The sequence below is a fragment of the Eleutherodactylus coqui genome, chromosome 5, assembly GCF_035609145.1.
Source record: "Eleutherodactylus coqui strain aEleCoq1 chromosome 5, aEleCoq1.hap1, whole genome shotgun sequence".
NCBI lineage: Eukaryota > Metazoa > Chordata > Amphibia > Anura > Eleutherodactylidae > Eleutherodactylus > Eleutherodactylus coqui.
The window spans coordinates 248,171,614-248,194,173 of record NC_089841.1 but is presented as its reverse complement, the minus strand read 5'-3'; the positions used below and the strand labels follow the sequence as shown (position 1 = coordinate 248,194,173).

Sequence of the window (22,560 nt, the reverse complement as noted above, 5' to 3'; positions counted from 1 at the left end):
CCCCTGCTCCAGGCTCTTTCCCCTCCAATCTATCCTGAATGCGGCAGCCAGGCTCATCCTCCTGTCCAGCTGCTACTCAGACACCTCTCCCTTTGCCAGTCACTGCATTGGCTGCCCGTCAAACACAGAATTTAATTTAAACTCAGTACCCTCATCCACAAAGTCCTCCACAGTACCGCCCCGCCATACATTGCTTACCTCATCTCAATTCATCACCCAGCCCGCGCCCTCCGCTCTGCTAATGAAATCAGACTAAGTGCCCCTCTAATTTGAGCCTCTTATTCCCGCCTCCAAGACTTCTCCAGAGCAGCACCAATTCTTTTGGAACGCGCTACCAAAAAATATCTGGGTAATCACTGACACACCTGATAACATGCTCCCTGTCCTACCGACTGCAGCACCTCCTAGCTGTAATCGACCGGTATCTGCAGTCATACCGACTCCGCCACTACACGGCCTGACCATTGTCTGTGTGTATAGCATCCCTCACTCTCCACCTCACCATACCGCGCACATCTCCACCCACTTTACCTTCTGTATCACCCCACCATTTGTAGTATGTAAGCTCATTAGAGCAGGACCCTCACCCCTATTGTATCCATCAACTGATTACTTCATGCAACTGTGGTCTTGTTTTATTTCCCTTGTATTGTTAAGCGCTGCGGAATATGTTGGCGCTATATAAATAAAGATTATTTCCCGGCAGAAATCTTGCGGTTTTTCGCTGCGGCCAAACCGTGAGATTTCTGCCAGGAATACGCAGTGTGGGAACCCAGCCTTACTGCGCCTGTGTAATACTGTAGTGAAACGTAACCAGTTTGGTTCCAGATAAGGAAGGAATGTCTTTGTGTGGATTGTATACCAGAGGATGTTTCCTTCTGTTGTTGGTTCAGTCCTGGGAAATGATTCCACTGAACATATATATGTACCGGACAATAAGGGGGCCTTCAAACTTGCGATTTTTGTGTGATGGGTTTTTAACATTAGAAAGTCCTATTGACATTCGCATAAGACAAACCTGCATCAATATCGCCTTCGCAAGTGAGAAGGCACCCTAAAGTGTCTATGCTTTCTGAAGCTACAGCCTGGGTATCGTTGGACTCCACAATACCTGGATATCTGCATCGACTACCAAAGCAATCTGATTCCTAACCAAGCCCCAATTACAGACAAACACAATCTACACCGAATGGTCACTTTATTTCAGGCCGCTCCTTTCACAATTAGAGCTTCTTTGCATTGAAATTAGACATGTGACCCTGGAGAGCCGCAGGAAATCAAAGAAGCAAGTGGATCAGTTTCAATGTGGATCCCTATTAGAATGGAAAAAAAGAAAGGAAAAGAAAATCAAGCGATCTGAGCAACCTTAAACGAGGTTTGGTCCTGAGCGCTACACTAGCCTGGGCCGATTGTCTCACTGCCAGACGGGTGGGGTTTTCACGAGCAACAGTGTTGGGAGTATAGCGAGAATGGTTGGATCAAGGAAAGACATCTAGCAAAAGTGGATCCTGTGGGCATACACGGGCGCATACACACACACATATACTGTATCTGTTTATTTAATGCTCTGATAGTTCAGCATGCTACACTATCTGCAAAACCATTAAGCAATGTCCGCCCATAGACATGCGGTGTTAAACGATTCTCCCATGCCCACGAGTGGAAATCAACTGCGGGGAGAATCGCAGCATGTTCTATTTTGCTTCCATTGCAGTCGATGGAAGCCATCCGTCCCGCGATACTTCTGCTGTGAGCACTGCAGAAGTATCATGGGAATCCGCGTCCCAGCCCAGCACGTCATGCGCACCAGCCGAGACACTCGCGGCGGATCCAGACAGGCGAGTACAGGGTCTCTGGGGACGCCAGGTCTGATTCCGCATTCGGAATCTGACCCGGCCATGGTCATGAGGCCTAATAGTTAATGACTGATCAGACTACGCAAATAGCGAAGGCACACCGCGATATTCATTCAGTTAACCGTTGCATCTGTAAACAACTCACTGATTAAAGGATCAGAGGAGGTAAAAAACCATCCTGACGGACACATAGTGCAGAGTAAGTGAGCAGCAGAGTCGGCGAGTGAAAACAGTGGATACCGCACAGCAACCCAAAGCAGAGGTCAATAAATGCTCTTAGATCTGCCATTCTGCCGACCTGGAATGGTTGGGTTGTCCGGCAGGAGCAAAGCCTTGTGAATGGCCATCCTCCAATCTATAGTGCCAAGAGAGAACATGTTATTCCACCCTTCTAGGCTGGTTTGAAAAGAGAAAAATTCCTACCTGGATAACGTCTTTAGGCCTCTTCCACATGTGCGACAGCGATATTGCCGCGAGAAAGTCGCGGTGATATCGCAACTGTGTTCCCATGATTTTCATGCGATACCGCAACTTTTCTGCACGATTTTTGGGTAGGTCTTATTTACCCCCAAAATAAGACCAAACCCAAACATAAACCCTACCCTCATGTATTGGGATTTCCGGGGCGGGGAGGGCGGCTTATACAAGCCCCACCACAGAATAAGTTGGCACTGTACAAATAAAGTTTATTAGTAATATTGAGTAGGTGACCCACTAAATAAGTTTTATACTTACCTTCCCCGCCATCCCTAGCTGTCAGAAATTTGAGTGGCACGCTAAGTAGTCCTCTGATCCTAAACTTAGACTTGGGGACTACTTAGCGCGCTGCTCCGTGCACTGCAGGGGAACGGTGGGGAAGGTAAAGTATAGAACTTCCATCCCCAGCCTCGGTGGGTCACCTACTTTCATCCCGTAAGCTCAGCTAATATGGCTAACAGATTCCCTTACATGGAGGTACAAGCCGCTCACATCCATAAAGGTAATCATGATTCTCTCAGACTCTTCTGCAAAGCAAATCAATGCTAGGAACAGAGGCTCAGGTTTAGACATTGTTAGTGGTGGCGAGATATTGAACCTATGTGTCATTGTGGGTCTGTGCAGCCCCCTATAAGCAGAATGGTCCGTGCAGCCCCGTATAAGCAGAATGGTCCCCCTATAAGCAGAATGGTCCGTGCAGCCCCCTATAAGCAGAATGGTCCCCCTATAAGCAGACCCCTATAAGCAGAATGGTCCGTGCAGCCCCCTATAAGCAGAATGGTCCCCCTATAAGCAGAATGGTCCGTGCAGCCCCCTATAAGCAGAATTGTTCCCCTATAAGCAGAATGGTCCGTGCAGACCCCTATAAGCAGAATGGTCTCCCTATAAGCAGAATGGTCCGTGCAGAACCCTATAAGCAGAATGGTCCCCCTATAAGCAGAATGGTCTGTGCAGGGACTGTGCAAAATGTGCTTTTCAGATCACTGATCTAAGAAACCAGAAAGGAAGGATGCTGACTGCAGATAACCATGTATAGTTATTGTGCCCTCTAGTGGTCGGATATAAAAAAAGATATCAATATGGAATATACATTTATGTCAGGCATATAAGAGTTGTGTAGTGGGGGGGGGGGCATGCTGAACTGGAAATGTATCAGAGTAGAGAGAAGAAAATCTAAATTGGGGTTTTTCCTGCAACTTTGATTTTAAGTGCACATTGCACTGCGGAATCTGAGCGGGCGTCCACCTCCGGATTCCATAGCAAATACCTATGCTATCGAAAAGCGCTTTTTCCAGCCCACGAGCGGAAATCAATTGCAATTTTTCGCTCATGGATGGGAAAATAAAATAATCGCAGCATGTTTTATTTGTCAGCGTTTTCCACTTGGATGGCTTCCATTGAAGCCAATAGAAGTCGTCTGATCTGCGGCCCTTCTGCAATTAACATTGCGGAAAGGTCGCAGGATCTGCATCATTGCCTAGCAACGGCGCAGGAAAATCTCTACAGCGCATGTCTAATGGCGAGTCGGCTGGACCATCCACAGTACAAAAAAAGTAGCCAGGTACGTGGGGTCAGATTCAGCTGCGGGGTCCCACATCCGGAATCCGATCCGCCCGTGTGCAGCCGGCCTAACATGGGAGGAAAAGATTCCATAAAGTTCTGCGGTATTTCTAGCCAGAAAGACAACATCTCTTGAATTGAGTTCTCTCACGCCTGCTAGCTAAGTATTGCTTTTTTTTTTCACATAGGGTGGCTAGGGCTTATTTTGGGGGTAGGGCTTATATTTCCAGCCCACCTCCCCGCAAGCTTTTGTATCTGCAGAGGAAAATAGCGATATGTAACATAGTATGTAAGGCTGGAAAAAAAAAGACTTGTGTTCATCCAGTTTAGCCTATTACCCCCAGTGTTGATCCAGAGGAAGGCAAAAAAAAATAAAATAGAGGTAAATGCCAATTTTTCTCATTTCAGGGACCAAAAGTCCCCATAAAGATCAAAGAAGAAGAGGAAACGTGCGCCGGAAGCAGACAGCGCGCCCACATTTCAGCACACTGGGTTAGTAATTTAGTGTGGCTTCGCCCGCATTACCCACCCACCCAGGCCACTTACAGTGGGCCAGATAACAGCTGGAGGTCCTGAGAAGTAGAATCCTGCAGATCAACTAGTGGCGACCTATCCTGAGGTCATCAATACTTCAAGCCCAGAACACCCCTTTAATGACTGCCCTTCCTTGCCATTGTTGTCCAAGTCAAAAAGGAAGAACCCCAGTGGACAAAAGTGCAAAATGCAGAGCAAAAACATCGCCTCGTCAGGTGAGACCAGATTTCTGTTTTCCCAACCTGTTTGGAGGGTCAGAATTTGGCACAAGCAGCATAAATCGCTGAACCCCTTTTGTCAGCACCTCCATCTAATTTGCGGCAATCTACAACAAGCCATCCTGTCCGCAGGGGCCGATGTTGCCTCAGAATGATTTCAGCACCTGGGGAAATCTATGCCACGATGAACCGCTACGGTTCTGATTGCCAAAAGGAGTTCTAAGGTAGCCATCTGTAATACAGTAGATCTTATATAATGGGAAAGGAGATGACAACTTAACGCCTTTTAGTGTTTTGGGCCTTTCTTTTTTAATACAGGGCGTGTCACTCGAAGCGCATCCCTTATTGCAGCTCATGATTTGGTAGAACTGTCCTCGATTTCAGGAGTCTAGTGCTTATTAAGGACTCATGCCCCCCCCCCCCCCCATGGGTGCATGGTTCATCAGGGGGCAGCACCGGCTGGCATGCAGTTTGCATTTTCAAGGACTGTGGGACTTATTTAACAAAACTGTCCAACAGAAATGAATGTTTCTGTTGTTTGCTACCGGCAACAAAGACCGTCACCCATTGGATCTCCACGATGTGATGTCGGGGTAACACTGGGCACCTAGAGGCTTGAATAAGACATTCGGTCTGCCAGCTATGGTGGCCTATGAGGCTCAGCCTCTAGCTGAGCTTCAAGCCTGATAGTACTCTGCTACACTGCAGTACAGCAGTGTATTATAAAAATAAGATGGGGAAGTCCCCCAGCGGGGCAATAATAAAGTATTTAAAAAAATTAGGAAAAATAATTTTAAAAATTGAAACTTAAAAACCCCATCATTCCCACTTTTACTATGTAACAAATGTATAGTTTTTTTAAACAGCTGCCATCACCGCGTTCGGAATGACCGAGAGAAAAATATTAGTACATGATTTAATCCACAGAGTGTTACATCACGGAAAGAAAATATACGAAACAAAATTGCAAAAACAGCTTATTTTGCCCGTCTTGCCTTACAAAAAAAACGGGGGTAAAAAACAAGAAAACCGTCATATTGATCAACAAGCGAAACGATTTAAAAAAAACTCATCTTGCAATAAGAAAACGGCTCCCACGGCACCGTGGGGGGAAAAAAAAAAACACATTTTTTTAGGGGTCTTTGGAAGCAGCATTAAAAAAAAAAATTTAAAAAAAGGTACTTGCGGGTCATCTGTGACGCCATCTTGCTGCCGCCTTTATACCATCTGAATAATATTATAAAATATTAAGGTTTTGAAGAAATAAAAATAATTTACGGCCGGGCTCACACCGGCGGGTTGGATTCAGGGCGCGGATATCCGCAGCGGAAGACCAGCAGATGATTGCGGAAGCAAATTGCATATGGACGGGTATGCGTGGGATTTTCCGTGCAGATGTACGGTGTATGACAGCGCGTCGTCCGCATGGAAGAATGAACACAAGCAGGGAATGACATCGGGTAGCTGCCCAATCCCCTGGAAATACCATTCTATCACGCTGTCGTGGTGAGCGCTGCTCTGAGAGCCTACAGGACGGGACACTGCTCCCTGAGCTGGTTTATACTACTTATTCTGGAAGTAGTATAAACCACTTTAAAAACATTTTCTTGTGGCGGACGAGCGCAGAAGGACAAGCGCAGGCTGCACACAGCAGCGGCGGTTGCACACAGCAGGCTGGATGGGGTGTTCCTCCCCAGACTGTCCTGCATTGTCTGCCCACTAATTCCTGCTTCCTTTATACCATTTGTATCTGGTCTCCTAGCAACGTGCGAACGAATCCGCGGCCATACGCAACGTAATAGCGTAGTCACTGCGGATCAGACGCATCCGTAGAGATGAATGGCGCTCATACGCACGGAGTCTGCAGTAACATAGAGCATGCTGCCATTTTTCTTCTGCTTGCGGAATTTGCAATTCCTGCCTGCAAGCGAGCGCAAAACTTTGAAAGGCACTGCGTATCATGGAATCCGCAATTCAAATCCGATCGTGTGAGACCGGCCTAGGAAATATGTACTGGTGAAACAATTGTGTAATTAGAGTGGTGACCGAGAACCACAAGGGCCAAAAATAAAAAAAAAATACATTTTTTAAGTGTGAAAAATGTGAATGTCAGTAGCGGACGGAGCGCAGATCAGACGCTTTCACTGACTTCAATGGAAGCCCTCAAGAATCCGCGCAAAAATGGAGCCCGCAGCGATGTTTCCGCTCGTGTGCAGGAAGAATCACTTCTCCATTGCATGATATGGGCGGTATTTGCTGCAGGACGCGGCGGCTCACGCCCGCTCCGGATCCCGCAATGCAATCCGTCCGTGTGCAGCCGGCTTATCCTGTACGGCGAACGCCGGTAAAAATAAGAAACATGTCGAAATTGTAGATTTTGCTAACCGAGCCTCTAAAAAAAAAAAAAAAATGGAAGTAATAAAAATTTTATATGTTTCCAAAAATTGGACAAATGAAGACTAGAAAAAAAAAAAAAAAAAAAAAAAGGATAAAAGTTCTACTTTATATTTACCCAAAAACGATGTTATTAAAAAAAATCCAACTCGTCGTGCAAAACGCAATCCTGCGTCGCCGGGTGAAATAAAACGTTGCGGCGCCTGGAATGCGACAATGAAAAAAATATATAATATTAGTTGGTCCTTGCGGCGCAAACAGACTTCGTCACTAAGGGGTTAAACTGAGAAATAATCCGCAGAAGTAAAAAAAATTAAAACCCACATTTGGAGGAATATTACAAAATCCCATGAAATGTCCCCATTGGTTTATCTCTCTGGGGTCTCACCAGCCCCCCCAAAGCATGGAGCGGACCGAGGAGAAGCCTGCACCCCTCCAACACGGCCGACATACTACTGCCCCACAAGGGCACACTCACACCCGCGGTAGGTAGACACAGCCGCCAGTGTCACAGCACAACACATGACGCGGACAGACTCACCTCCGCTCACTGCCCAGTGCAGCCTCGCTCCCACCCCAGACGTCCTGACGTAATCAGGTGGGAGTTGTTCTCGTAGTGTGATTGTCAATAAAGTTTGTTAGAGAAAATAAAAACAGTATATTTTCTTCGTTACGTCACGAGCCGCAGCAGAAGCTGATTGGCTGTCTCCCACAAGTGACGCGGTGACGCGATATGCCGTCTCGTTTGGCTCTTTTTAGTTGATCTCGGGCGCCATTTTGGTACACCCTGACCCTGCTGCGAGGCTCCCCAAAATGTAATCTCTGGTCACACGGGCAGAGGAAGGCGACTGTTAGATATCGAGGTTAAAAGGCAGCGGTGAGTTATGTGGGGCTGGGGACAGCAGGGGTGGGCGCCATAGGAGTGTGTGCACCGTGCAGCGGGGTACATGGGATGTGCTGCTAATAATAGCACAGTGTGAATGAGGAGTGTGATATTGTAACAATGTATCAGTGTGGAAGCAGTTGTGCAGGTCTCCAGGGAGGGGAGGCAGGAGAGCGTTACCTGTGAGGGCGCAGTCACGCGGGCGAGCACCATGGGACATGGTGGTCCCACAAAATCGTACCGATGCCGTGCTTGAAGAATTGAGAATCTAGATGCGATTTTGTTTAAAATTACAACTATCTACCTGGGATTAATCTTTTTTTTTTTCATGCGCTTGAAAAATTACAAGTGCTACCAATAGGTTTTAATGGAAAAAAAATCGCATCGTACACGAATGCGCTTTTTTTAAATTTTATTTTATTTTTGAGATCCCATAGGATATAATTGGTGATTCTTTACAAGTCTATGTGATGGAATCCTTCCTGGCCACAAGTCTATGTGACAGAACAACACCCCCCACCCCCCTTCCCCTCCCGTGACAAGTCTGAGTGCCAGCACCCCCCCCCCCTTTCCAAGTGTCATGTGACAGCACCCCCCCCCCCTTTCCAAGTGTCATGTGACAGCACCCCCCCCCCTTTCCAAAGTGTCATGTGACAGCACCCCCCCCCCTTTCCAAGTGTCATGTGACAGCACCCCCCCCCCTTTCCAAGTGTCATGTGACAGCACCCCCCCCCTTTCCAAGTGTCATGTGACAGCACCCCCCCTTTCCAAGTGTCATGTGACAGCACCCCCCCTTTCCAAGTGTCATGTGACAGCACCCCCCCTTTCCAAGTGTCATGTGACAGCACCCCCCCTTTCCAAGTGTCATGTGACAGCACCCCCCCTTTCCAAGTGTCATGTGACAGCACCCCCCCCTTTCCAAGTGTCATGTGACAGCACCCCACCCCCCTTTCCAAGTGTCATGTGACAGCACCCCACCCCCCTTTCCAAGTGTCATGTGACAGCACCCCCCCCCTTTCCAAGTGTCATGTGACAGCACCCCCCCCTTTCCAAGTGTCATGTGACAGCACCCCCCCCCTTTCCAAGTGTCATGTGACAGCACCCCCCCCTTTCCAAGTGTCATGTGACAGCACCCCCCCCCTTTCCAAGTGTCATGTGACAGCACCCCCCCCTTTCCAAGTGTCATGTGACAGCACCCCCCCCCTTTCCAAGTGTCATGTGACAGCACCCCCCCTTTCCAAGTGTCATGTGACAGCACCCCCCCCTTTCCAAGTGTCATGTGACAGCACCCCCCCCTTTCCAAGTGTCATGTGACAGCACCCCCCCCCTTTCCAAGTGTCATGTGACAGCACCCCCCCCCCTTTCCAAGTGTCATGTGACAGCACCCCCCCCTTTCCAAGTGTCATGTGACAGCACCCCCCCCCTTTCCAAGTGTCATGTGACAGCACCCCCCCCTTTCCAAGTGTCATGTGACAGCACCCCCCCCTTTCCAAGTGTCATGTGACAGCACCCCCCCCTTTCCAAGTGTCATGTGACAGCACCCCCCCCTTTCCAAGTGTTATGTGACAGCACCCCCCCCCCCTTTCCAAGTGTTATGTGACAGCACCCCCCCCCCCTTTCCAAGTGTTATGTGACAGCACCCCCCCCCCCCCTTTCCAAGTGTTATGTGACAGCACACACTCCCCTTTCCAAGTGTTATGTGACAGCATCCCACTCCTGCCAAGTGTTATGTGACAGCACCCCCAAACCGCCTCCCACCCAAGTGTCATGTGACTGTAAACCCCCACCACCCCTCAGGTGTTATACTTACCCTTCTGCTGGATCGGCTTCACAGCAAACTGCCGCGCCAGCAGGTGCTTCTGCGCATGCGCAAAGTAACAGGCGTGCACCCACGGCCCCGAGGAGTGCTACTGCGCATGCACAAAATACTAGAAGCGCATCCACACTCCCGACTAGTTCTGCAAGCCGGCCGACAAGACAAGAAAGAAATTTGTCGTAACCATGGACGACAGGACCATCAACACGGGGGTGGGGGGTGGCACTCCTGTAGGTAAGTATATATCTTCTCTATGGCTCATTTACAATGCGCAATGTATATTACAGAGTGCATTGTAATGGCCATACAGAAGTGCTGACATACACTTGTCATGGCCGGACAACCCCTTTAAGCTCCTCCTCAGTGGGAGGTTGCAGTGAGGAGAAGAAGGGTACACAGGCCCTCTAATCTCAGGAGCAATGGGGGTCTCGCTACTAAGACTCCCACCAATCAGACTTATCACTGAAAATGAGATGCAGAGGGGAGAACTGGTGAAAAATGCCAGATACAAGTCTTATAATGGTCAGAAATAGTTATTTCTATCTACACACAAAGCAGCTTATTCTTAAGTCATGTGAAAGTGTAGATGTGCTTTAACCTTCTTTTTTCTCTTTTTAGTCCCACTACGAGAATTAAACATTTGATCACTTGTGTAATATGTTGTAATACTTTTGCATTGGCAGTGTATTATGCTTGGCAGTGTTGGCCTATTAAGCCCTGCCTCTGGGTAGAGACTAATAGACTTCTCTAAATGGTAGGCCTGGGGACCAGCATTGTACAATCCCGGGACAGAGGCAGCCTTCTCCTTCAGTCTAACCACTTGGGTTCCACAATTGCTATTGATAGTGACATCTAAGAGGTTTTTAGCACCTGCTGTCAGTGCCGGGATATACCTGAGTCAGAGCAGAAGGCACTGCACCGACCCCTGTGTAGTCACCGGTGCTTGTAATTTCCGGCGGGGTCACATTGATTTAAATGAGAGCTGCGCCTGCAATTACAATTGGCGGCCACTACACAGTGGTCGGAACAGTTCCTAAGCCCGCTCCATGCATTCCCCTCTGACCTCCGCAGCACATATACAGAAAGAAGCAATCTGACTGCTTAATTTGGGAAATGCTTCCACTTTTCCTTTTGTATCGGTTTTGATTAATCCGCCCCCTTTTATTTTGGTAGGTACTGTGTAAAATTTGATATTTCCTATTTAATGGATGCAGACTAGATTTCAGTCTTCTAAGAACTCTGTGCTGCCAGACCCATCCGCAAGAGCAGGGGAAGAAGAAAAGATATGATTGGCTTGGGGACGGAGCAGCAGCAGTAGTTCTAAATACCCACATTACAGGTTAGTAACTGGGAAGAAGGCGGTGAGCCTATAACAGCTTCCTGAATACTTCCTACCGGTAGTACTTGGCTTCATTCCTTATAAATTAGACAGGCAGAGGTTTCATGTATCTTCCCCTCCCTTCGTCTTCAAACCCTGTTTGAGGGATGGTATGTGGCTCGAGCGTATGTCTTAACATTATTGGCTTTTTTATTTTTTTTATTTTTTGGGGGGGGGTTTGTTTTTCTTTTTCCTTAACCCATTAAGGACCAAGTGTAAATATATATGGCACTTGGTCCTGGGCTTTAATCCCAGCTGATAGTAAATCTATGGCATAGTATTAAAACGCCTGCAATGAAGCAGGAGCAGGTCAGCTCCTCGGCTGTCCAACCTCGCTGAGGACCCACAGGAAAAGACAGAAGTATTTTTGACTTTCTTCTGCCTTTTTCTTTCCAGGCTGCATAGCGCTCAATGAGCTCTATGTAGTGATGGGAGAAAGTGTTAATTCTGCTAATCAATCTGGTGGTCACATGACCGCTGGGTATTCCCTGTCACAGCAGAGCTACAGGGTCCCAGCAGACCCTGATCAGCTCTGCCAGTGACTATTGTCACTACAGGGGGATGTTTTGCCCTGTAACTGGGGCTCCTATTGATGCTCTAGTTACAGTGGAAACGTGAAATGCCCCCCCCCAAAAAAGTGTGAATGACCCCCAGAGGTCTTATATTACATCATGGGGAACAGAATTGTTAAAAAGGTACAAAATTAAGTAAAACAAATATTACAAAGTAGAAAAAAAGTAAACGCGATATAATAATAAATATATACATCTAAAAGCTACGTGCCACCAGCGCCAATCTTATCCATCTCCATTTCCCTGTAATCTGTGATTAAATAATATATCAAATCGTCCTTATGGGTAAAATTACAAAAACGTGTCTTGTCCTTTAGGACCTAAACACCCTGTCTTTAAGGGGTTAATAGAAAGGGGGTTTCCTCTAGGGTCTCGCAGTTACATGGTGACGAGTATCATCGCATGTTTGCCTTTCCCTGCAGGTTGCATTGTATGGCATCTAACAATGCCCGCATGTGCTGCCATCAACTGCACAAGTCGACAGACGCGAGGATGTGGGAAGTCCTTTCACCGGTAAGTAATACCTACTGAAATTCCCATATATAGATTTAACCAACGGTTTGTTTTTTTTTGTCTGTTGTATGTAATGGTTGCTGTACATTGTGAGACCCAACACGTATTCCCGCACTTACATCCATCACCTATCCGGACAACGTGGAGATTCTGGAATATTGCCAAAGACATGCAAATTGTTCTTTTCTGCCCCCTAGTGGCCAACTACACATGCAGAACTGCTAGTATATTGCACAGCTAGGAGCAGATGAGTACAGCACATTGCACACTGCTGTGTCTGCCTTACCAGCCTTCATCAGTGCAGCAGATAGAAGCCAAGGCTCTATGGAAGCATGGCTAGAGAGATGCTAATTTGGGATGGGTTGCAAAGTTGGCCTTCCTACCCAAGACCTGCGGAGAACATCTCTGTGGAGAGCCTTATCTAAGGGCTCATTGTATTATGCACCAGTATTTCCCATGCATAGCACGCAGTGAACGGGACAATGAATGTCCATGGACTTTCATTCTTCCATTCACACTTGCGTTGGAACTGCGTGGGGACATCCGTATAAAACGCAGGAGAAATAAATGGCAGCGCGCTCTACTTCTCTGCGCTTCATATGTTGCCCTGTACTCATATGGTCATGTGAACGAGCCCTAACATAGGATTTTAGGTCAAACATATGTCTTCCAGTTCACCCTATTCCCTCCACCCCCAATGTTGAAGCAGAGGCAGGCAAAAAAAACAATGAAGTAGAAGCCAATCTTATATATATTCTCTGACAAAGGGGTTTCTGATTTTAATCTGACAATCGGAATAATTCCTGGATCACCAACCATGCTGAAGTAATCAGTTATACAAGGGGCTGCTGATAAGTCTTCGGCTTTACCCAGAAAGAAACGAGATGGGAAGATGAAACGTTACATTTATTCCACATCCTGTCCACTGATCCCAGCACAATTCTTACATCGGTTCCAAGTTCTGTAAGCCTTGCAAAAAGAAGGTTTTCGGTTGTGCATCAAACCAGTCATCCGTAGCAGCCATGGCATCAGAAATGGGGTGAAATTTGGTCCCCTTGGGGTGTCTCTTCAGGTTTGGAAACAGATTATAGTCAGAGGGAGCTAGATCTGGTGAATAAGGTGGGTGGTCAACCAGCTGGAAGCCTAGCTCCACCAGTTTGCCGTGGTTGCTTGTGCAGTGTGAGCGGAGGCGTTGTCTTGCAGGAACAAGATTCCTTTGGACAGCTTGCCGCGCCTTTTGGCCTTCAGAGCTGCCTTCAATTGGTCCAAAAGTTCAGTGTAATACCTTGCATTGATGGTGGAACCATTGTGAAGGTCGTCCACTAGCAGCACGGTCTCCTTATCCCAGAACACAGACGCCATCACCTTAGTGGCTGACCTTCTTCGGGCGAGGAGAACCACTGGGCCTCCACTCTTTTGACTGCTCCTTGGTTTCAGGGTCATACAAATAAATCCGGGTCTCATCCATAGTGACTAGTCGATCCAGGAAGTTCTTATCAGTCCGGAAAGTCTGACAAATGGACCGGGGAGTTTTCACTCTCCTGCTTTTCTGATCTGTTGTCAATCATACAAGCCTTGTAACAATGACTGGGAATTGTAGACCAGACTATCATACACAGACAGCTGTTTCGGGGGTTTTGCCCCTCATCAGTGTGCATGCCGTTGATGCAGTCTTTGAAGCCAATGCCAAGAGAGGGAAAGGAATTATCAGTAAAAATAATTCTTGTCTTTTTACCTTTTTTAGGTTTCCACACGGACGCCCAGAAATTCTGAAAAAATGGGTAACAAACATGCGACGTGATGCCTTTAAGCCATCTTCTAAGGCGGTGCTGTGCTCTGACCATTTTGAGGAATACTGCTTTGACCGGACTGGTCAGACCATTCGGCTGAGGGTGGACGCGGTGCCAACAGTGTTTACGTTTCTGTGGAAAACAAGAAGGGTAAGTAGTTGTGTCTTCATATAGGTTATCGGATCAAACTGTGTAAGTACGAGTCTAGTGCAGACACCTAGAGGAGACAGGAAGGTACTACATCTTTACGACTAATAAGAACATTTACTTACATGGTGGCAGCACGCGCCGCGGGACTTGACACCCAGGGAGTAACACTCGGGTAAAAAGACAAGTAATCACAACAAATGAGAGCAAGGAGAGATGTCTGTCCAGAAGAGCTGACAATCTAATTGTGATGGGAGGAGCGACACAATAGATCTGGACACAGTTGGCACCCAGGGGAGCAGATCTTGTATTTCCATGGGAATTGAAATATAACTGCATGAACTTTGCCAGTATTTGGGCTGACACGCATATAAAGTACAAGGGGGGCTAGTTAAGGACAGGATGAAGTGGCCAGGCCAGGTTGGGAACTGGTCTCTTTCACATGGGAAAATTACAGCAATATCGCAACTGCGCTCTCGTGTTTTTTTGTGAATATCGCTGCGTTTTCTTGCGAAAATATCGCGGCCGCTCACGTTTTTTCTCACAGGCTTTTTGCTGCAATGTTTTTGTGAGAAAGAGAATAGGTACTTTTTAATGTTGAAATCGCATTGCACGAAAACCGCGATTTCGTGAGATGCAACGCAACAAAAAAACGAAGTCTCCATAGAGAAACATGGGCTGCAAAACATCGCAAAACGCAGCAATATAATTTTTCTAGCAAGATAGCAGCAGATAAAACATCGCAAATGTCAAGGAACCCATTAGAAAACATGGGCTTCACATACATGCATTTTGTAGCACTGTCGCACCGCGACAAAATTGCACAATTTAGTCGCTTGTTTGAAAGTGACCTAATGGACTATATGTGACTGTATATTTAATTTTCATTTTTTCCTCCTCACCTTAAAAAAAAACTTTTTTATGTATCCATCCATGTAGATGTCTTCCGTTTTTTGGGGTTTTTTTTTTTGAGGGACAAGTTGCATTTTTCAATGGCACTATGTAATGTGCCGTATAATGTACAGAAAAACTTTTTAAAAAGTTGAGTGAAATGGCAAAAAATCCGAAATGCCGCCATCTTTTGGGAGGGTCTTGTTTCTACGGTGTACACACTGCGGCAAAAATGACATGATAACTTTATTCTATGGGTCGGTACGTTTACTATGATACCAATTTGATAAAGTTTTTGGTTTTTTTTGCTGTTCTACTTTTAAAAAATCTCTTTTGAAAAAAAATTTATTTTCTGCCACCATCTTTTGACAGCCACAATTTTTTTTTTCGGCGACCTAGTTGCACGAGAGCTCATTTTTTTACAGGACGTCCTGCAGTTTCTCTTGGTACCATTTTGCAGTGCATGTGATCCCTTTTCTTGGAGATGGGGGTGCATTGTGTATTTTTTTTTTTTTCTGACATTGTTCACTGTCAGGGAAATAATGCGTTACTTTCATAGAAAAGACTTTTATGGATGCAGCAATACCAAATAAGTTGTTTTTGTTTTTTTTGGATTTTATTATAAACTAGCTTACCCGTCGCGCGTTGCTGCGAAGACAGACATACATACATACATACATTCGTTTTTATATATCTAGTGTAGTAATGCATAAAGGACAGACAGACATACATTCATTTTTATATATATAGATGACATCAGGAAGTGAGAGAATTAGATTCCGTACGTAAAATTTGGATGCTAATGCTTTGGCGCTTAGAATTGAATAATCGAGTTGGGACCCGTTAGCTTTTCCTATTTATGACATAGTCCATGCTCATACCAAATTTCAAGTTTCTATGACATTGGGAAGTGAGAGAATTAGATTCCGTATGTAAAATTTGGACGCTAATTCTTTGGCGCTTAGAATTGAATAATTGGGTTGGGACTCATAACCTTTTCCTATTTATGATATAATCAATGCTCGTGCTAAATTACATTGGGAAGTGAGAAAATTAGATTCCGTACGTAAAATTTGGACGCTAATTCTTTGGCACTTAGAATTGAATAATCAAGTTGGGACCCATTAGCTTTTCCTATTTATGACATAATCCATGCTCGTGCCAAATTTCAAGTTTCTATGACATTGGGAAGTGTAAAAATTAGATTCCGTACGTAAAATTTGGATGCTAATTTTTTGGCGCTTAGAATTGAATAATCGAGTTGCGACCTAATAACTTTTCCTATTTATGACATAATCAATGCTCGTGCCAAATTTCAAGTTTCTATGACATTGGGAAGTGAGAGAATTAGATTCCGTACGTAAAATTTGGATGCTAATTCTTTGGCGCTTAGAATTGAATAATCGAGTTGGGACCTATTAACTTTTCCTATTTATGACATAATCAATGCTTGTGGCAAATTTCATGTTTCTACAACATCGGGAAGTGAGAAAATTAGTGGCAATGATGGAAATCGAACGATCTACGTGGGGGGGCGTAACTGTTGACGACGCTCACACGCGCGCCATTTATCATAGGATAGTTGTACTATGCCTATAATCTTCCCAGGAGTGTACTCAACAACTTCCCAAAGTTTCATGGCGATCGGATGAATGGTGTAGTAGCGCATAAAGGACAGACAGACACACAGACATACATTCAATTTTATATATATATATATATAGATATGGGAAAATGGATTCTATTACCTTCTTTTATTTTTATATTTTTTTATATTTTAAAAATAAAAGTTAAAACTCAGTTTAAATATTTTTTATGAAATCTGAACTTGCGATGGTTTGATCGCTTCTGCAGTATGATGTAATACCATGGTATTACATCATACTGCGATCGGAGCGGCAGTTTATCAAGCCAGGCACAATCCTTGCTTGATGGGTAATCTGCAATGGCAGCCCTGGGGTTTTCAGAATGCTCCAGGCTGAAATAGTAATTGAACGGCACCCCATGACTTCATCGCGGGAGGACAGTTTAGGTCCTTTAAATGCTTTCAGAATTGATAGCGACATTTAACGCGTTAACAGCTGCGATCAATGGGAGTGCTGATCGCAGCTGTTGCGGGCAGGTGTCAGCTGGAAGAAACGGCCAGCAACCGTACTGTATGGAGCGGGATCGCATAAGGCACTACTCGCTCGAGTAGTTTGCCTTAGTGAGTACGCTCGCTCATCTCTAGACAGGAGCTATTATTGCTGTGGAGTCATCTAGTCTTCCATGAATGTGCCAGTTCTGATGCCAATGAAGAAAAAAGTGCTGGTGGGAACACAAACAGCCCTTTTAGTATACCTGAGGGTGCTTTTAGACGGAACGATTATCACTCAAACAAAATGAAAGTGAACGATAAGCGTTCGGTCTAAACGCAAGGTAATAATCGAGAATCGTTCTCTTTTCACTCGTCATTTATTGTATCCAGGCATAAAACTGATCGTTGGCTCATTCACTTATCGTTCAATTTAAACAGTGCTCATGCAGTCTTTCGCATTTGCTTATATAGCGAATGTGAAAGACTGAACGATGCCCTTTAGACAGACACCTCTTTGGCTTGTTTTTGGGGAATTTCAAAGGAATTCCATAGTGTTTCATCAGATTGTATGCGAGAAGCTTATGTGCACACAAATCACTGACACGGGATGCCAACTAGTATCGTACAGCAATGAAAAGTCTGCTGCTTTATTAACATCATCACGGTACAAATATACACTGGATGACGCAGCAACAGAAGTGCATGCCCCCTGAAATCATAGGAACTCATGATTGGCTCCAGGTGCTAATGGTTTATTATATGTTAACGCCTTAAGGTGTGTGTTACTAATAAACACGTAATTCCTATGAAATAAAACTTAGAAGGGAGAATAGGCTTATTCTGTGTTCATTGTTCTAGTAGCTTTTCTCCGAAATGGTGGGGGTCAGAACCCGCTATCTCAGGACATTCCTAAGCTAGGGAAAGATATGTAGGAGTATGCACCAGCATCTTATACATACCATAGTATAACATGGTATAACATGAACAAGTTAATCATTTAGATGCTAGCTATGCACTAAGATAGAAGATATACCAATATCTATATATTTATATACACCAACATGTTTGCACAGGCTGATGTGAGAAACATGAAAATTAAAAAAAAATAATAATAATATACACACGCACAATAGAATACTTATATTATTATTATATTATTACTATAACACTCGTTCTAAACAGGCTGAACAGGAGCGAACGAGCTAGTGGTGATGTCACTCGCTCATTCAAATGAGAATCGGCTTGTCTAAAAGGACCTTAAGGTCTTTGTAACAGTAACCTCATTACCATTTTTGCTTAATTTTTAATTTGGTTTTTACTCTCCTCTCTTCTCTGTTGCTATGTTGAAACTACCAGCCAGCTAATGCTGACAGATCTATATTCTTTACCCATGATAATGCTATTGGTTTAAATGGCCCTTATCAAGCAATGTATGCAGACAGAAGTTCATTTACTAATGTGCTTGTGGGTGCCTTCAGGTAATAAAGTCATAATTTGATCTTTCAGTATCCGTTATCATGCTTTTAAACCGTTTCCTGGTGGGAATCAAACTGTAAAATAAGTGACCATTTGTTAGATACTTTACAACAACTCTCTTGTCTGACTGTATGGCCAATCTTCAAAAAGCATGCCATCATACATAGTATGGTGCACCTAGATACCTGGAAGTAGTCCACCAATGACACCTGGAGCTCCGTTCATGCCTGTATTCTACCACTATTTTGCCTAATGACTTTATGTGTTTTACATGCATTGTAATATGCCTTCTGATTTCAGTACTCGGCACAGGTTCTGTATATTCATTTACTGCTTGCAGGATCGAAAACCACAAATCTCTGCTCCGTTGCTTGAGGATGTTGAGAAGTTTTCCATTCCACCCCTTTCACTTCCAGAGAAGTCTTCTACCCCAGAGTCGGCCGACAAACGTTTTACAGTGGAACATGACTCGGCCGACATACGTGTTACAGTGGAACATGACTCGCCCGACAAACATGTCACAGTGGAGCATGACTATTGTATTACAGACAGTCCTAAAGCTTTAAAAAAGAAGCTTGATGAGGCTTTAAATAGCCTTCATAATGTGAAGAGGAGGCTGAAGATTACCCAGCAAAAGTTCAGGAAGCTGAAATTCAAGGTTCAGTCCCTTGACTTGTCGGATGATCCCGTGTAGAGACGATTCCCTTCTTCTTTCTTTTGTCCTTACAAGGTGTATAAATGCTTTGATACTTCGCTTCAACTGTATCTTTATGCATTTGTTAAAAAGGCTCCTTAGTAAGGCAGTGTATATAAAGAGTTTTATACTTTTTATTCATTTACTTCCCGTGTTATGGATCAAGAATGGTCTATAGTGTATAATTTTCCATGATGCCACCTTTGCTGTTAAGTTGAAATTGTGACCCACGCTGTATGAAGATATGTATTACATCATTAAGGTAACAAGTCATACCGGGCAAAAATATCTTACAAGTAAAGGCATTTTAAACTAATTCTGTTTGCCTCAGCTGTTCCTGATTTAAGCAATAAATTCGATGTCTTACGACAATACTGTCGCGGTTTCCGATATTGGAACCTACACTGAACAACAGAGCCTGCAATGTGAATAGCGGCAGAAGACGCAAAATGGCTTTGATGGCCTAGAGTTTTCACACTTCAAGATTTAGATTTAAAAAATGCAATAAATTTCATGAAAGCCACTCTTGTCCCAAAGGCTCTAAAATGAAAATTGAAGCAACTTTCCAAACAGCCTTCATGGAACATGTGCTATTGTGTTGTAGAGGAGCCATCCATCTCCATGGTCCCAAGCTGCTATTAAACTCAGCGTAGTGCAGTCCTGTAGTCATGCCTGCTGGATGTTAACAAGCAGGATAAGAATACATAAAGTTTGTTTCCATGAAGATGCATAGGGGCTAGAGACAAAAAAAAAGCCTGTAGGACATTCCTAATCAAGACAAGTTGTTGCATTGGAGTAATTAAAATAAAAATAGTTGCAATGGTGGGCATAGCCTCTAACGCTTTCCTGCTTTGCTTGTACTGAACGAATAAGCTGTGAAAGTATGGTGCGTTGATGCTGCGGACTCGGAAGCTGACTCTGATCCTGGCCATTTAACTCCTTAGATGCTACAATCAATAGCGGGCACAGCAGCTGGTTAGACATAGGGAGGGGGCTCGTTTGGCCAGCCCATTGGCAACCCCACCCCCTGTGACGTGATGGTGGCTTGCTATAGTAGTCGGAAGCCTTAACAATCTCCTCCAGGTCTACCATATATGGAAGAGGCAGAAGCAGGGCCTAATAGGCTTCTTGTTAATTTTACACTGATAGGTGTAATATTCTGCAATACAAAAGTATTGCAGTGTTTCTTGAGCAGTCAGAGGATTGCACGATAAATTCCCCTAATGGGAATAAACGTTAACAAAAGCTTATAAAAAAAATATATATATTTTTTTTCAAAAAGAAAGTTTATTAAACAATCACCTTTTTATTATAGAAAAGAAAATTAAAACCTACTATACATAAATGGTATTGTCATATCTGTAAGAATGCATGCAATGAAATGAACACATTTTATATCCAGCTGTGAAGATGCGGTTTCTGTTCATCTGCAAAAAAAGAATAAAAAGTGGTCAAGAAGTCATATGTATCCCAAAATGGTGCAATGAAAGCTACAAACAAAAAAAACAATTCCTCATACAGCTTCATCAATGGGAAAAATTAAAATTCTCAGTCTTGTTATGTTGTGTCACAAACAATTATTTAAGTGTGCAAAAGTATAAAAACATAAAATGTATTCCCCGTGTAATTCTACTGACTCCCAGAATGAAGTTACATCATACTGCATAGTGAACACTGTAAAAACAAAACCCAAAACCCAATAGTATAATGCTGCTTTTTTTAGGGGGGAGTCACACCCTTCAAAAAAATTAGTAAAAGATTTGAATACTCATGATGTACTGTATTAGTGGCATTGAAAAACGAAACTTGTAGCACAAGAGAGGAGCCCTCATATTGTTACTTCAGCAGAAAGGGGGGAAAAAAGCTTCTGGCTTTCAGAAAGCTGAAGTTTAAAGAAATGTTTTGACAAATTGAACCCCTTTAAAGGGAATCTGTCATTAACTATGTTTCTGCTGCTTCTAGTTGAGTTGATGTGAAGTCCGGGGAGCCTCTCCTCTTACCTGTCCAATCTGCCATTCCTGCGGTGTCCCCCAGCAAACTCATTGCACGCACACAGCAACTGCTTTTGGAAGTCTGTGCATGCACGTTCCCATTCATCTCTATGGGAGCGAGAGCATAGCCTCCTGAAGAGTTAACATGGCTGTGTGTGTGCTGATTTTGTGGGGGGTCCTAAACTACAGTAAAAGCACCATAACGTAGTGTATGTTGATGAACTGTTCCCCTTTAAGGCACAAAACGGGTGGTAGTGGAGGGATGCAGTATACCTAAATAATAAACCCTATACTCACCTACTGCTTCCATGGCTCCCGCTTACAAATGCTGAATGCACAGTGGTTGTTGACCCACGTGCTCGCTGCAGTTACTAGAAGGCCCAACAGGGACATCACTGACAACATCCCATAGACCTGTTTACGGGGCGTCATCGGGTCTTCCAGTCGGGTGATGTCCTCTATCAGATGCCTGGCACTGGGGTGAGTATATTTAACTGATCAAGTTCTGGGCACAGCGTGCTCAAAGCTATATAAAAGAACTCGGAAAACTGGTTTGTTTATGGTGAGCTTTTAATTTGTTGGCTTTTTTTCTCTTATTCTGCGTAATTTTAGTAAAATGCATTTGCTGCACACCTCAGTTTTTATAACATCTGCATGTTTATGAAAAGATAATAATGGGTAGCGCTCCAGACAATGGAATGAAGAATATGATCTCAAAACAAAATTTATGTATAAAAAACACTATGGAAAAAGACTCACCCGTGACGCCGGGCCCGTGGAACGGGCTCCGGTATGTCAAAGTCCAAGGTTGCGTAGCAAATCACAGGGCGTGAGTTAGATTTTCTTGCACTGGTCATTGGAGACATCTCATGGAGAGCGTCATGGTAGGTCCCAGAAGTGGAAAGTGAACACCACGGGATAAACCGAGCAGGTAGATATAATACAAAAAATACCAGCGCTCCAGTGTTTGAAAAAGTAACAGACAAAGAATATGGGAATGTGTTGCAGCACCCAGTTAAACAGCATATGTCACTTACTTCTCAGGGGTGCTTATTGAAAAGTACCCCTGGGTCCCGGAAAGCAGGCAGAATCCAAATAATGATTAAGGAAATCTTTATTGTGCGAAGCGTTTCGGCCGAGCTGTCGGCCTTTCTCAAGCATAAAATCATATACAGCATGTTAACAATTTATAGAGCATGCATACCTATGGAATCAAGGGCATTGGGTCATGTCTCCCTCAGATGACGTTTCATCCTGTCAGCTGGAAGGTGCGAAAAGGATCATGCACAGGAG

The 22,560-nt window shown here is 44.5% G+C and overlaps 2 protein-coding genes across 2 annotated transcripts in view; one reads left to right on the top strand and one right to left on the bottom strand.

The window, feature by feature from the left end:
- Positions 1-7,612, bottom strand: part of LOC136628503 (myoneurin-like) — a 41,920-nt gene extending 34,308 nt beyond the window's left edge. Inside the window, exon 1 of the mRNA XM_066604459.1 lies at positions 7,581-7,612. The gene's annotated coding sequence lies outside the window, so the exon portion shown is untranslated. The remainder of the gene's footprint in view (positions 1-7,580) is intronic.
- A 157-nt stretch (positions 7,613-7,769) lies between these two features.
- LOC136628502 (THAP domain-containing protein 1-like) lies at positions 7,770-19,592 on the top strand. Its single transcript, XM_066604458.1, has 5 exons — positions 7,770-7,916; positions 10,912-11,077; positions 12,111-12,201; positions 13,946-14,141; positions 18,923-19,592. Exons 3-5 carry the CDS (start codon positions 12,134-12,136, stop codon positions 19,274-19,276), a joined length of 618 nt encoding a protein of 205 aa, XP_066460555.1. The 5' UTR covers positions 7,770-7,916; positions 10,912-11,077; positions 12,111-12,133; the 3' UTR covers positions 19,277-19,592.
- The last annotated feature ends 2,968 nt before the right edge of the window (positions 19,593-22,560 follow it).

Excerpts from the sequence above, each read along its gene's own strand:
- LOC136628502 (XM_066604458.1), top strand. The coding sequence starts at position 12,134 with ATGCCCGCATGTGCTGCCATCAACTGCACAAGTCGACAGACGCGAGGA. Across the intron at positions 12,202-13,945 it reads TGTGGGAAGTCCTTTCACCG|GTTTCCACACGGACGCCCAG; the intron begins GTAAGTAATACC and ends TACCTTTTTTAG. Across the intron at positions 14,142-18,922 it reads TTCTGTGGAAAACAAGAAGG|GATCGAAAACCACAAATCTC; the intron begins GTAAGTAGTTGT and ends TACTGCTTGCAG.